Source organism: Aedes aegypti, unplaced genomic scaffold, assembly GCF_002204515.2.
Source record: "Aedes aegypti strain LVP_AGWG unplaced genomic scaffold, AaegL5.0 Primary Assembly AGWG_AaegL5_hic_scaff_147_PBJ_arrow, whole genome shotgun sequence".
In the NCBI taxonomy this organism is placed as follows: domain Eukaryota; kingdom Metazoa; phylum Arthropoda; class Insecta; order Diptera; family Culicidae; genus Aedes; species Aedes aegypti.
The window spans coordinates 10,435-26,846 of record NW_018734922.1 but is presented as its reverse complement, the minus strand read 5'-3'; the positions used below and the strand labels follow the sequence as shown (position 1 = coordinate 26,846).

The 16,412-nt window shown below is 39.3% G+C and overlaps 1 protein-coding gene across 1 annotated transcript; it reads right to left on the bottom strand.

Moving 5' to 3' along the window:
- Positions 1 to 404: 404 nt before the first annotated feature.
- LOC110680477 (guanine nucleotide-binding protein subunit beta-5-like) lies at positions 405 to 1,970 on the bottom strand. Its single transcript, XM_021856283.1, has 3 exons — positions 1,738 to 1,970; positions 1,073 to 1,328; positions 405 to 939 (listed from the first exon to the last, which is right to left on the bottom strand). Exons 1-3 carry the CDS (start codon positions 1,850 to 1,852, stop codon positions 420 to 422), a joined length of 891 nt encoding a protein of 296 aa, XP_021711975.1. The 5' UTR covers positions 1,853 to 1,970; the 3' UTR covers positions 405 to 419.
- Positions 1,971 to 16,412: the final 14,442 nt, after the last annotated feature.

The window sequence follows — 16,412 nt, the reverse complement described above, 5'->3', positions numbered from 1 at the left end:
CGATAAGTCCTGCAGGACGACCTCTCTTCAATGGGAGCGCTTATCTCCTTCGCAGGATTATACTTTAAGATTTAGATATATTTTCCACGTACAATTCACGTGATCGTAACCAACTAGCTGGTGTTGTCCCATCATATGCATGTTCTGCAATAATTTTAAACTTGTCCGTCTATTTGTTCGCTCTGAATGTTAGGCACATAAGAAGTGACTCCTTATTGTACCCCCAGCTTTGTGTTGTGTTAATTTGTGGCTTTTTGTCAATTAGTTTTATCTAAATCTCACTCGATGTAATAACTATGTGTCCCAAGACTAGTTACAACATTTTTGTTGTTTTTCACAGGATTTTTTAAAAACTGACTGGGGATGAACCTGTCTACGGCAGAAAATCCCTTCAATAAAAAGTAATTCAATTCAAAAATTCAAATGTTATTACTTTTATAATGAAAGCCCTTGAGCTGCTGAATATAGGTAATGTTTAGAATGGTACCAATAAACATAAATATAATAGATATATTTATTATACTCACAGTACTATCGTCCGATCCAGTACTGATTGCGTCTCCGCTCGGGTGAAATTTCACACTATTAACATCGGACTGATGCCCTTCAAACGACTGGACAACGTGACCGGAGCGCATATCCCAAATGAAAGCCATCTTGTCGCAGCTTCCAGACACAAACGTGTTACCGGTTTCGTTAGGCGCCAGATCTATCGACATCACATCGCCCGTGTGGCCATGGAAGCTCTGGAGCAGTTGACCGGATTCCACGTCCCACAAAGCGCAGGTAGAATCACCACTTCCGGTCAATATTTGCTGGTCGGAGTTAGGAAAAATGCAACAAGACATGTAGCTTGTGTGCGTTCCAACGGTTTTCTTACGGGATGAAATGTCTTCCTCCATAGTTATTGGATACACAGTTACTTTATTATCCAGTCCACTGTACAAGACAAAAACATTGAGATTGTAGTTTTAGAATTGGTGTGCATCCTAGAAACTCTTGCCCTACTATAGAGTTGGTAAGTTTATCATTTAATAGAAAAAAAATCGCCAGGTCAAAAAGTAGTACTCACCCACAAGCCACCAGGTTCCCGGACGGAGCGTACGAGCATCCCATCACCCAAGTAGTGGGCATCGTCACGGCATGCTCCTTGTAGTTGGTGAACGCATCCCAGATAATCAGTTTTCCATCCTGGGATGAAGAAACGATGTGCCTCTTGTCGGGGGACCAATCGGAACAGAGGACTTTCGCCTGGTGGCCCTTCAGTACCCGACGCGGCTTGATGTTCAAATACGTGATCATTTCAAGCCGCTCGGCGACGGAGGAAACTTAATTTGATAAATTAATAGAAAGTTGGTTATATACATACATCGATTCTATTTCATATTCTCATAGGGCACTGTTTCCACATCTAGCTGTTGAAAAATTATCAAATGATGCACTTATTTCAAATATTTTGTAAATAATGACACATGTGGCATGTCATCTATTATTGGAACATCAAGTTCAGAAAATTATGTTTGCCCAACTTCAAAACTTTCCTCAAATTATTTAAACAGTTTATGATAGTCGAATAATTGATGACTCAAACGACCTTCATTATTGACAAAGTATTTGTAATAAGATGATCACTAAGTGACTTGATATTTTTTACCAACTTGAAGTGATAACAGTGCCATGTACGAATATGAGTTCGAATCACTGTACATAATTGTAAAATCAAAAAGAAAAACTTACGAGTAACATCGTTCAGCTTCTGCCGTTCCTCTTCAAGTTTTGCCTTCAGTGATTCGGCTTCCTTCACAAGCGCAGCTACCTTATCGGTAGTGTTGTTGCTCAGGACCTCGGTCATATTTTTCACCGTTATTTTTGCTGATTTTTATTGTTTTCCGGGGCAGAAACGAAAATTTTTCACCACAAGTACAGACGATCGACTAGTTTTTCGCAGATTTTTGCACCATTTGACAGGAGAAATAAAATCAATAAACAAATCGCTGTCAAAAGAGCGAAAGATTATTTCACAAGGGTAGGAAGAACCTGAGACGAGACTCGCGAAGAGGAAAAAAAGCAACGTCATATGCAGCCCAGATTTCGCTGTCAGATGCAGCCAGTTGATTTTGTGGGCGAATATGTGGAGAGTATTGGAATCATTAATAAAAAAAATAATTCAGCGAAATATTCCATTTGATTTGCGCTGACGAAACTAAATCGAAACAAGCAAAACATTTGTTATTGCAATGTTTACTGCGTTTGCGGATGTGAAATTTAACTTGAAAAGGTTTTCTGAACTTGGAACGATGCAATCGCAATTCATCTTTGCCATTGAGTTCATGTAAAAGCTTGAACATCTTGCTCACAAATTTGTGTAAACACAGAATCGAAGAAGAAAATCTTAGCAACCGTAGAAAAAGAAGACCGACTTCGCGAGTCTCGTCTCAGGGAAGAACTCATCATCACTGACTTTCGCACGGTGTGACTACCAGAAAATTCATACTTTTAATATATATGTATCCGGTAGAAATCAAGACCAACATTTATTTATTATTATTGTTTTCTCGGGCCCCGTGCGTCGCAGCTAATCCAGCCTTTTACGAGCGCTAATGGCTGCCGCAAAAAGGCTCACTTTCTGGTAGGGATTAAACGATTTGACGTTTAGCTTGGGTCCGTTCAATAGAAAACGACCCAAGCCAAACGTCAAATCGACATGTCCCTACCAGAAAGCGAGTCTGTTTGCGGCAGCCATTAGCGCTTTTAAAAACCTGGATATGTGAATAGTGCGCTGTGTTCATAAACATCGTAAGAATGCAGCGCCACACATGCCATTATGACAGTTATGTCGGGAACGAGTCACACGTCGCGTGTCCCACACGCGCGTTCCGATTTGGTGGGCGCGCGACAATATAAATATGAATATTAGAGTGGTTAAAAAAATCGTTTTTGCTCCGCGCTGCTCATTCGATTCAATTTCAAATTCTGATTATCCTCTCAAAATTTGAGCTCATTCGGATGAAAACTGAGACTGCACAAGCCTTTTAAAGGTTATATAGGAATTACTATGAGAAAAGCAAGCAATTCATTCAATCGGCCATAGTGTTTGTCCATGTGCTCTTGGGGATTAGATACTGTGAGATACATTCATCAGCTACAACTTTGCCGAAGACCGTTTTCAAATCGGATGCCTCAGTAATCAGTTATGAATTTATATCCAACCACAAATTCTTCAGCAGTGCTAATTTAACTTCTAAACAGGCAACATTGCTGCACTTGGCGCGAAAGATAGCACGCACAAATCATGGCTACTATGTTTTTCTAGCAGAGCTTGAATGAAATAGGTGCTTCTGGTTCGAAGGTTGGAAGACTAATGAATATTTATTTCAAATAACAAGCTTAGGTTGCTAAGGCTAATGGCGTAGCTAAGGATCTGATTGCGAAGCTAACATAAGTCGGCGGGTTACTACACATCACTCCTCCCTAATCTGCAACGCCTATAAATGGCAAAACTTCTGCTGGTTTGGTGTAGCCAGCGGTTGGTGAATCCATCTGCCGGTTGGCTCGAAGTGGGCGTGTAGCCAAATTTGACCACGCCGTTCTCCCAAACTCTCGTGCACGAAATGATAGCGGATGCTAACATTGCTTCGTTCTGCGATTATAGATCCGTTGCCTGCGATGCTGATTGCTGACTGGTTGTCGCAGAACATCGGAACCGGTCCAACGTTGGTGAATTCCGACCGAAGATTGCTCCACCACATGGCTTCTTGAATGCTCCGGGAGAGCGCCATATACTTCCGCCTCGCATGACGAAAGTGCTACAGTCGGCTGTTTCTTTCACATTCCAGGCTATGGCAGCACCCTGCATCGTAAAGACGTAGCCGGTTGTCGATCTGCGGCTATCTGGATCTCCTCCCCAATCGGCATCGCTTATATCCGATCAGTTGTCCATTCTCGTCCCTCTTGTACTGTAATTTCTTCGTAGCCGTGCCCTTCAGGTATCGGATGATACGCTTAACAGCTTCCCAATGCTGCCTGCCAGGGTTCGATGAAAATTGGCTTACCGCATTCACAGCAAACGCAATGTCGGGTCGAGTTGTCTGGGCCACGAACGACAAACATCCTACTGCTTCTTTGTACAGCACATCTCTCATCTCCATTTTCTCTCTTTCAGTCTTCGGGGCCATCGACTTTTCCAGTCTAACCGCTCGGATCCGCCGGAGCTTGCTACCGGATTCGCATTCGTCATTCCAAAACGACGAACGATCTCCTCAATATACGCCTGTTGGTCCAACGAAAGCTTCCCTTCACGTCGATCCTGCTGGATCCGAATGCTAAGGCAGTGTGTGGCCTCAACCCAGGTCCTTCATTTTAAATCGCTGCATCAAAAAATCCTTAGCCTCTTCTTCAATCGTCGGTCGTTTGTGAATATCAACAGGTCGTCTACGCCCGCATAGAAAAGTACAGTTCGTCTAATAGTCATTACAGTATTTCACTTTCAACTGGTTCGGTCAAAGTATCAGAAACAGTCGTTTTTATGTTGGACTATAAAATACCTAAAGCTGTGAATAGGGTCCTAAAGCCCTGTCTCAATTTTAGTAACAAACGCTTAAGTTTAGGGCAGAAACACATGTTTACTCAATTTTTAATTGATTTTCATTGGTTTAAGTACAAAAAAACATTTTTTTATGATTTTGTCACACCTTTTGGTTTAAACTTCAAATGTTGGGTATATTTTTGTTTTCCGTGTCCCTTCCGAAATGTCAGATAGGAACAACCCCAGTGTTCAAACTATATGCCCTGTGGCATTTTTGTCGAAAAAGTGAATGTCAAACAAGATCACAAGTGTCAAGGTTCATATTCGAAACCATTTTTAAAATTGAAGTTTAAAAATGTTATAGCCGTTATTTGAGCTGGAAAACTTGCTAAAGTAGTTGTAATAACATGCTCTTTCGTATTATTAAATAAAAACAAGAATTCATTAAACATTTTAGGAACCCAATTGTACTGAACGGTTTAGGTGATATATACGAAATAGTTACTGTTCATGATACTGTGCAGATAATGTAAAATGATAATTGGTATGAATACATGTATCAAACGGTTTAAACACAGCATCACATTTCGTCCATTGTTTTTTTCATCTTTTTGTTACACACGCTCAAAAAATTAACTCATAGGTGGTGTGTAAATTATGCAACATAACGATCATCTTTTCATACATATAAATCAATAAAAATTAAAAAAACGAGTTTTCCTGCGGAATCATTCAAATATTACACAACGCAAAATTGGGAGAAAGGGGTCTTACAATAGTGCTAAAGTCCATACAAAAATTTAAAATTTTCCGTATAAAAGCTGTTATGTGGAGAGGGAGGGGGTCTAAAATTGTCAAATTTTGCGTTACGTAATATTTGAATAATCCCTTACGTTGTTATATTGTTTCCGTCGAAATGTTGCCGAAAATAGATTATTTTTCGGTTTGAGGAACTTGCAAGCTATGTATATGTTTTTTGAGAGTGCATTTTTTTGTTGTTGTTTTGCAAAGATCAAACTAGAGTGAAAAAAAAAACTGAAAGTCGGTGCGGAAAAGTAAGCAGGAATGCATATCGGAGAAGGGTTCCACAGCTCCGCGAAGATTGTCCGTATTTCCGGTGGCTTGGAACCTTTTATCATCGAAGTAATGAGCATTGTTCCCCCGGCGACTGCTCAAACCAACTGTAAAGGCCCAAACGCAATGATAGCGGAACGGCAACGGGAATGCGGAACCGGTTCGCCAGTATGAACTATAATCAGCTTATCGACTCAGTGTTGATTCCAATTTCATTCGTTGTCAGCTCAGTCGAGATGTTGTGATTCATGCTGGCGAACCGGTTCCGCATTCCGTTGCCGTTCCGCTATCATTGCGTTTGGGCCTTAACCGATGCTGCTGTTATTCGTCGTCCATCTACGAACGTTGTCCACCCACTAGAATCTACACCTGTTATGCGACCGATTGGATTGCTCCCATGATTTATCGGTAAGTAATTGTAAATTTGATCAAACATGTGTTCCGGAATTGACAATTTAATGCAAATACTAACTCGGTAACTTGTGTTCTAGGATAGAAACTGGATGATCTTCTCTTCACGTCGCACAGTGGCGCATGGCCGGACAAAACCTCAAAAATTCATGTTTTCAAAATCACTCGTCAATATATTTTATAGACTGCTATACTATTGAGCGACAATTTCTCAAAATTTGAGATTGATCTGTTCTGTTTTCGATTTTTGGCAGCATCGTAAGTGTGGGAAAGTCAGCAAAATTGGACTGCTCGAAATTCATCAACTATGATTCACCTAGCGAACTTCAGCTATATCTCAACGAAATCATAACCGATTTAAGCTCAATAGGTTCTATTCGAAAGCGTAGTTATAAGCCTTAGTTTTGGCTATAATTATATAATTTTTAACATATCAAGTTGTTATTGGTAGCAAAAAAAGTTTCAAACAATCTTTCTCCAAAATTTTGTTAAATTTTCAAAACTTCGTACGTTTTATGTGAAGTGTTTCGGGAAAATGAGTCACTCACTATGAAGCAGCAAATCATTATTACATTCAAATGTGCAATAGTTTTTCTTGCCCCTTTTTGCCCCTAGAGGTGAAAATTCCATTTTCATTTTTCATTATAATTTATCGATTTCATCATTCCAATCTATATAATTTGTCATAATTCGTTTGAAACTTTAGTAGAATTTCTAAAAGGAAGTTAAATTTGTACCTCTAGTTCAGGTTTATGCACAAATTTCTGCATTACAACTACAAAAATTGTAGTAATAGCCTTTTTATACGATTGGATGAAAAAAACTTAATTTGGACCAATTTCACCAGAAAATTTAATTTTCAATTTGACTGTTATTTCCAACGGGATGATATCAGGTATCCAAGATAATTAAAAGATTACTATTATCAAGCAATTTGAGACGTATTTGAGGTTTTGTCCGACCTTTGTATGCAGGACCGCCACTGTGCGTCGCTACTCGCGATACCAACTAATAGCAGGCATCCGATGAAAATCAAACAATGCTGGTGCTGATGGTGATAAATTCATGGATATTCTAGTCTAAAACATGAAACGGATCCTGATTATGCAGAGCATATGGGCAACGCGAACTTTTTGAAGATCATTAGTGATTCAAAATAGTAATTTGTTTATTTGTAATTTTGTAATTTATTGTTTTATTGATTACGTTAGCCTGTTAGTAATACTTAAATAGTTAAGGAAGTTATTAAAAAATAAGAATGATAATGCTTATTGATTCTTTATTTATTTTATAGAAAAAAAAAACAACAACAATGAAACAAGTAGTGTGTTAGATCTAATTTTAATTCAAACAAAAACAGCTACAAAATAATTTAAAAAGCCATGATTATTTACTTGTTAATGTTGTACATGTTAAAATTGAAGTAAAAATAGACAACGTACTATTTGTTTCGTTTTTTTTTTTCTCAAATCTGTTTATTATTTCCAAACTTAAAAATACAAAAGAGCAATACGATATACGGTTAAATTACCGTTTACAACTATAAACTAGTCATTATACACACATTATTCGTTTTTATCACGGCCTTATGGTTTGCCTGTTTCTGAACTGTTTGCCTTACAGTGGATTTGTTGAAAAATGGATGGAATATCTACCATTCGGCTAACTATCCATGAAAAATTTTGTTCGAGAAAATCTTCATTTTTAAATGGTTACATAACTTAACCGCCTATTACCCACATTGTTATTTGTCAATTTACAATTTCCCAAACTGTCAAAATCGTTTGCCGTAGGGTTGGTTTATTGTTATTTTGCATGTTATTATAAATTATTCATATACGATCGCAAATGGTTGTAAACACTACGGGAAACAGTTCTCGTACGGTTCTTATTTATGCGGGCGTATATCGTCACGAAAAGCATTTTCTCTCCATCCAGCATCCAGTACAGGCAGGTGTCTACCCGCGATCTTTGCAGGCCGAATTCATGCCTCGCGTGTACAGTGCACCTTCATCGTTGCTGTTCGTTGGTCCCCTCTCGAACTTCACATCTTGAAGGATTTTCGCTTTCACCGCATCCGAGGTCAGATTTGCTCCGGAGCAGGGTTGTTATTAGTCGCCGGATTCGACAGACTATCAGTGACGGTGAAGAAAAATTTAAAGTTTTCGTCACTACCTCAGCTCAGCGCAAACTTAGACGCCCAACTACCAGCAACCAAGCACCTCGTCGTGACGAAAAATCTTTGCCGTTTCTCTCTGTATGTGTTTTCGTTGAACATGTTCACCTTGAATGGAAAGGCATACAACTAATCGGTGCCAATCAAAAGGCCGACCAAAAAAAGGAACTCGCAAAAAAAATCTGCGCGCTTCCGGAGTTGAACAAAAACCTTTAGAATATCAGTAGCACGCGCTTACCGACATGGCTAACACAACTTCTTGGTAATGTGCTTGCCCAATAGGTCCTAAAGGCCTGTCCCCATTTCAATGCCAAACGCTTAAGTTTAGGCTAAAAACACATGTTTACTCAATTTTTAAATGTTTTTCTTTTGTTTAGGTCCAAAAAACATTTTTTTAGATTTTGTCACATTCCTTGGCTTAAACTTAAATTTTGGGTGTATTTTGCTTTCCGTGTCCCTTCCAAAATGTCAGATAGGAACAACCCCGGTGTTAAAACTAAAAGCCTGTGGTGTTTTTGTCGATTAAGCAAACGTCAAACATGATCAGAAGTGTCAAGGTTCATTTATGGACCAAATTTTAAAAATTAAAGTTTAAATATGATGTAGCCGTTATTTGAGCGGGAAAAATTGCTAAAATAGTTGCAGTAACATGCTCTTTCGTGTCATTAAATAAAAGCAACATTTCATTAAACATTTTAGGACCCAATTGCTAACACAAGACACCTTGTTGACTAGTAGTTTGTAGCTCAGACTCTCTTTGTCTGCAATTGTGCGCTCGGTGACGATTAGTACACTGAGAATAATCCCACTCTAGTTTTTATGTGCTGCACACATAGATTTTTGCAATCAAGCTTTGCACATAAATTATATTGATATCGCAGATAGAACCAGGAAATCTGTTACCCTTAATTTTTATGTGCAATGCAACTACAAGAGAAGGGTAGATTCAGTTTAATTTATATGATCTTGCATTTATATTTTATGTGCGTTCACAAATGGTAAACAAATGACGCACTTTTGAAATGTTTTGTTTTGTTTAGCCTTCTCTAATAATCAAAAAGAGAAAAAGAAACAAAAATATTAAGTTTTCTTCGAAACGTTTTATACATTGTTGACCAAAGTGTATTTAAATATTAGTTTGACTTCAAATCTGAAAAAGATTTCTACTGCTGAACCAACGATCAATGGAATCCGTTTTTCTGGCGTCATTTTCAGCAATCAGGTTTGTAGTTTTCGTTGTCGACCTGCTGTTCGAAATATCGCTTGCATCCGGGTGTGGGCCAGTTGTGGTTGTACTTAGCATTCGTTTCCCGAAACCTCCCGCTGGCCGCTAACCAGAAGAAAGATTTTTTTAGAGATTTGTTTTCAATGGTAAATGTGAACTTACAGCTTCATGAATATCCATGCGTCTATAATCGTTGCCATTTTAGACGATGTACTGCATCCACTTCCTGTTTATATGATTAAAGTTCATTAAATAACATTTTAAGTACAAGTTCTTTGGAAACTGAAAACCGATCAGTGGATTACCAAACATTTTTATTGCGGCGCTTATATTAAATCCCAGGGGGCCCAGATAGCCGTAGCAGTAAACGCGCAGCTATTCAGCAAGACCAAGCTAAGGGTCGTGGGTTCGAATCCCACCGGTCGAGGATCTTTTCGGGTTCGACATTTTTTCGACTTCCCTGGGCATAGAGTATCTTCGTACCTGCCACACGATATACGCATGCAAAATGGTCATTGGCACAGTAAGTTCTCAGTTAAAACTGTGGAAGTACACTAAGCTGAGAAGCAGGCTCTCCCAGTGGACGTAACGCCAGAAAGAAGAAGAAGAATATTAAATCCACATCCAGCGGCGGCGGTAACGCGCAGAAGATATGCGCGCAATTCAAACGCAACGTCAAAATTCAAGTAGGCTTGGATTTTTTCGTCCTTCAAGGACACAAATGTTTCAAATTTGCTAAATCTGAAACATTTGGTGATTTTCATTATCACTGCGACGGTATATCGACATTTTCAGATAATCGCATTAACGTGGATTTATCTGCAGATCACAATATTTTCTGTTAGTTGCAACGCGGTGATCCACGTTCGTCCCACGTGTTGAAATATAACTGTACGCATTCAAATCTTAAATGTGTGACATTGGCATTACACTGCAGAGCATGTGGATAATATAAGAAGAGGCAGTAAATTTTATTGGAAGTTAATAGTATTCAAATGTTGCACATAGATCAAAGTTAGAGCCACTAGAAGTCGTTCTATCTGATCATCGCACATAAAATATAATGGAGATTTAATCTCAGTGTAGCTTATGTTGGTTCAGTGCGGAGGGGTGACGGGAAGAGTGACGAAAAATATTACTCGTGGACTTTTTGCGGCTTTCTTTCGTCGTGGTCTCCTTGCCAGTCATTGAAGACAAAGAAAATGACGATCTTTTACGCACTGAATATTTTTCTCAATTTTTCGTCAACGGTCAGTGACGAAACCGATGGTTACCAACCCTGCTCCGGAGGCCTCCAGTCCCATAATCATGGGCTCGTAATGTTCTGTAGCCCCATCAGCAGCCACGCCACCAGCCACGAGTCGTCCACCTTGAACCCAATCGAAGCAAGCTTGTGGGTGGTGCTCATCAGCTCGTGACGTATTCCTCCACGCTTGAGCTACTCACCAACCGGATGAACGTGAACTTCCGGAGTAGGCCGATTTTCCGTGTCAACCCGGTGTCTTGAAATGCTGTACCGAGTTTCCTCCATGCTTCCGCTGCATCCGCCGCGTCCTGGACGAGGCTATAATTATAGCTTTCCAGACTGAGACAGATTGTCGCCAGCGCATGCATCTTGACATCAGCAGCTACAACTTCACCTTCCGCCGGTTCGATGGCACACCAGTTTTCCCTCTCGAATCAATATCATCCGCATCGCGAATGCCCAGGTGGAGTAATTTTCGCGTCCCTTCAATTTCTCTATGGCCGGCATCGCTACGGACCCCGTCGTAACTCGAACGCTTCCTGCTTCGGATCGACTGCCGTTTCCGCCGCCAGCTTTGAGATCCGGAACTTGCTCCTGTTGGTGGTGCCATCTTGAATTTTTGAAATCTTCTTCCGGTTACCGGCTGGCTCATAACCTCTAGCAGAGCTTGAATGAAATAGGTGCTTTCTGGTTCGAAGGTTGGAAGACTAATGAATATTTATTTCAAATATCAAGCTTAGGTTGCTAAGGTTAATGGCATAGCTAAGGATTCTGATGCGAGTTTTTCAGTTTTACTGCATATATCCAGTGATGCCTGCAGTATAGCCCAATAATATTAGGCAAGTTTTACAACTCATTCCAAAATCAATAACTAATTACTGGGCGTCCGATTTAAAAAACTGAGTTCGGCAAAGTTGTAGCTGACTATTGTCATTCAGATTAACTTTAGACCAAAGTTCATAAGAGAAATGAAATATTTACCGAAAGTTCACCGAAGTTCGGTGTCGGCATTTACCGAAGTGCTACGCCGACAAAGGCAATCCTTATGCGTCGGCGAAGCACCAAATTTAGAATGCAGACGCCGAACTTCGGCCGAAGTTATGACTGCCGAACTTCTAATTGTCACTCGAATTGTCAATATTGTATCTCACAATCAACGTAGTTCCAATCCCAAGAGCACATGGGCAAACACTATGACCGATTGAATGAATGGCTTGATTTTCCCATAGTAATTCCTATATAGCATAGCATAGCATAGCATAGCATTCCTATATAAACTTTAAAGGGCTTGTGCAGTCTCAGTTTTCATCCAAATGAGTTCAAATTTTGGGAGCACATTCAGAATTTGCTCTAGAATCGAATGAGCGGTGTGGAGCTGTAGCGGTCCGAGCACCCGCGGCACTGGTTTTCAGATCAAACAATACTTGAACACTCAATTTCTTCTCCTGCACAATTCGATTTATTTTGCCACTTTCTAGTCTAGTCAATGTTATTAATTCTACAATCTCTACACACTAAAGCACTACGCTTAGGCTAAGCTCCACCGTTGGGGGGTGGGTGGTTTCGTTAATGAGGAAAGTTTTATAGATGTTCGGTTTTTTGGAATCGGTTACAATTATCCACTGTGGCAGGTGTTGAGTTAGAGAGCTGTATCACTTAGAAGTTCCAAGTCCGTTTGAATGTTCTTTTTCACACTAAAAGTCGTCACAATTCACTAACTTTCCGCTCTTAGAATCGTTCTTAAGGAATCGATGGAGACACTTTCACCACAGAGAAACAGACGTAACACTTCGAATAAATCGCGATCAAAATCATAGTCGCGAAAACATGTACGCCCAATACTAAAAAACTGTAGTTGGCCGATGGACCAACAGATGGCGGTAGTGTGTAAACGTCAAACACGAATAAAAGCGACGCGAGCGCTGCGGGTGGTCGATTGACCAGCTACCATATGTTCGAATCGATCGTTAAAAAGTTGGTCGTCTGTTTGTCTGTGCTTTCACTTTTCCCGCGATTCTGATCGCGTATGTGGGTGGTTCCACCAATTTCCCGAAATATACTTTATCCACCTTATATCACTATCAAACACTCTCGACCCGAAATGACCTGCTCGTCAATTAGCCAGAAAATGTCCACTGAACTTTGAACGAAAAATAGGGTCCTAAAGCCCAGTCCCAATATTAGTGCCAAACGCTTAAGTTTAGGCCAAAATCACATGTTTACTCAATTTTCTAATGTTTTCCGTTGGTTCAAGCCCAAAAAAACATTTTTTTAGATTTTGTCACATTCTTTGGCCTAAACTCAAATTTTGGGTGTATTTTGTTTTCCGTGTCCCTTACGAAATGTCAGATAGGAACAACCCCAGTGGTCGAACTAAAACCCCTGTGGTGTTTTTGTCGACTAAGCGAACGTCAAACATGATCAAAAGTGTCAAGGTTCATTTATGGACAAAATTTTTAACTTAAAGTTTAAACATGATATAGCCATTATTTAAGCGGAAAACATTGCTAAAGTAGTTACAGTAACATGCTCTTTCGTGTTATTAAATAAAAACAAGATTTCATTAAAAATTTTAGGACCCAATTGTCGTCCCTCTTCGCAAATATCAGAGAAGTGGGTTTAAGCAAAAAAAAAACTTTGGAGAGGAGCATAGAAAGAAAAGAACGGTTCAGAAAATAAACAACATTTTTTTTCTTTTTTCCTTAGTCCGCATGCTATAAAATTTTGACATATTTTATTTCAGTGACTCGGAACGAGTAGGCAGTTTATTAGCCAAATAATTCGCCAAAAGTGGCTTTATAGCAGCCCTTAATTACGATATAGTTCCAATTAGCCCTGTTAGCCATGCTTTTAAATCGACTATAGAACCGACTTGAGACCGATTTATACGGCCTACTGGTTACCTGGGTACCATCGCATTGAAATCTCCATATATAGAACAAATGTGTATGTATATGTGCGTTTCGTGACGATTTGCGTTCTGGATGCGTTAGTCTGGAGCATTTTTACCAGCTGTTAGTCGTTCCAACTAACGGGTCGGATTCGTTAGATGGAAGGCAGTCGTGTTCCAACCAACGAATCTCCGCTGTAATTTAATGTCAAAACAACATTATTCTTATTTGAATATACAATTCAAAAACAGTTTAATATATTGTAACAGAACACTGTATTGTTTTTTATAGATTTTATACCTTACAATTTAGACCAAATTCCTATTTTCGTGTAACACAACTGTTGCTTTTTTTTTCTATGCAGCTTGACTGAAAGAAGTAAACAAAACAAGTTCAGAAAGCAAGAAATGTTGGGTGAAAATGTGTAAAAAGTAAAAATAAATAGTTTTGTAGAAGACACTTGACATTAGCTATGATTTTTCAAAGCACGAATACCACCATGATAAATATCTTTACTTCTATAGTAGTTAACATTGTTTTGCTACTGTTGCCACGAATATCCGGTAAGTTGGGGGACAATACATGCAAAATACATGCAAATTCTATACATTTCACAACCAATTAAAATGCAGTTCATTGAAGCATTCAAAACAATACATCGTATTGTATTTTCAATATTTATATATGAGAAAATGTCAATATTTGTATTGTTACGATACTTAACAACCCATACATTATATTGGAAAAACCTCATATACCAAACAGTGAACTGTTGAAAACAATATATTGTACAATAATTTAATTGTAATTTACAATATACTGTATTGGATTTACAATCTTCTGAATAGTATTTTTACAATACGTCATATTGTTTTTGTATTGTATTTTTTATCCGGGTAGCCGCGGATATAAAGCAAAGTCATGCTAAAGGTGTCTGGGTTCGATTTCCGGTCGGTCCAGGACCTTTTCGTGATGGAAATGGTTGAAAAAAAAAACTACACAAAAACAACCAGACTACCTTTCAAACCGCAGGCTACTGACTGATATCGCAGCTAGCCAGCTCCTCTTTTTTATTTCATGTCTGGGTAAATAAACATACACGGGAAAAAATTCTGTGGTAAAAAATACTATTTTAGCTGACTACGCCCATTCTTGAAACTACCATGGAATTTCTGACCAATTTACTATGTTTACGGTACATCCCACCACATTACTGGTACATTTGACAGAAATAATTTACTACAATCTGATTTCGACAACAGACATGGTAAAATCAAGCGCATTTCTGGTCTGCTGAAAATTGCCGGTGCGAGCGCTTAAGTTAACCCCCTAAAATGGTAGTTGTTACCGCACAATTTTTTTTGCGTGTATGGTCGCAGTGATTATACATCCAACACAGGAAAAAAAATAAACATATTTACAATATTATTCGCTAAGCGTTACCACTACAATTCTTACCCATAGACATCACACACCCTGATGTACCTGCTCTCCAATAGAAATTCCCTTGATTTTCCTGTGCATAGAGTATCATCGTACTTGCCACAGAATATACATATACTAAATGGCAACCTTGGCAAAGAAAGCTCTCGAACTGTGGCATTTCATGCACAAAATGCAAGAAAAAATTCTCATTGTTGTTGATTCGTAATTTCCGCCCTGATCGCGAATCCCTCTCGAATGAACATAAAGCATCTGGCAGCCCTGTACGCTTCATCATACTACCGTCAACACGGCCCCGACGAAACGTCGAACGAGGAAACGAACGATTTGCTCGATTTATTTCGCGCGCTGTGTTTTTGTTTATTTGAAGTAAACAGTGTGATTAGATTCAGATGCCGGTTTTGTCGAATTTCTTGATTTTTGTGGAAATATTATAGTTAATTTAGAAATTCGGTAGTGTTTGAAGTGTTCGTTACATCTCTGGTTACGATAGAAGGCTATCGTCGTGAAAATACCGGAAACCACACCGCCATGGACGAAGAAGAATCAACCGTGGACTGCGGGAAAGCCACAGTGGCCCCATCGAAACAGGAACGGAACAAATCCGACGCCGTGTGGGAAACCCTGATAACGACACTTATCGACAAGGTGAGCAAACGCAGCTCGTACCTGGAGAAGATCCTGGACATGATCCGGCGGGATCTGACCTACGAAAATCCGGGACTGTTTCCGTCCTGTCTTTTGGCCACACCCGGCGAACGGGATCCGATTCAGGCGTGCAACTTTTGGCTGATCAATCATTTGCTTCACATCGCTTCCGTTGAGGATTTCTTCAAGTAAGTACTGAACACCTTTAGAATTAATCAGGGCGTAATGATTAACGGATAGCGATGATTATTTAAAAGTTTTACTATGATTAAGGATTTGATGATTACTGTGTAAGCTAAGGTATTAATTATGATTAAACCTCATTTTTAAGTGAATAATGATTAACCAGGACTGGTAGCGTGTGACTTGGTCACTATTTCAGGGCTGGTAGTAGGCCTCCTTTTAGTAATTTGGTATCTTTTAATGCAAGTATATTTGTAACGAAAAGTCTTTAGGTTCTTTTCTTACCTTAATGGACTCTAAAGTCACTGTTTCCCGTATTCTCCTTACAGTGAATCCTGCTGCAAAATTTGAGAGATTCCAGAGACTCTTTAGACTATTACGCTACAATTTCACTATTTCTTCATCAAATTTCTTCTCAGATTCCTCGAGGAAAAACTTTGGGAATTCTGCTAGTGATTGCTTTAGAGATTCCTTCTCGCATATTTTCAAAACTCGTTTTGAGATCTCTCCAGAAATTCTTAAAGTGATTCCCTCCATCAATTCTCTCATTGAGTACTCAAAGACTTCTACCTACTTCCAGTAATTTCCAA

Excerpts from the sequence above, each read along its gene's own strand:
- LOC110680477 (XM_021856283.1), bottom strand. The coding sequence starts at position 1,852 with ATGACCGAGGTCCTGAGCAACAACACTACCGATAAGGTAGCTGCGCTT. Across the intron at positions 1,329-1,737 it reads GAAGCTGAACGATGTTACTC|TTTCCTCCGTCGCCGAGCGG; the intron begins GTAAGTTTTTCT and ends TATCAAATTAAG. Across the intron at positions 940-1,072 it reads GGGAACCTGGTGGCTTGTGG|TGGACTGGATAATAAAGTAA; the intron begins GTGAGTACTACT and ends TGTCTTGTACAG.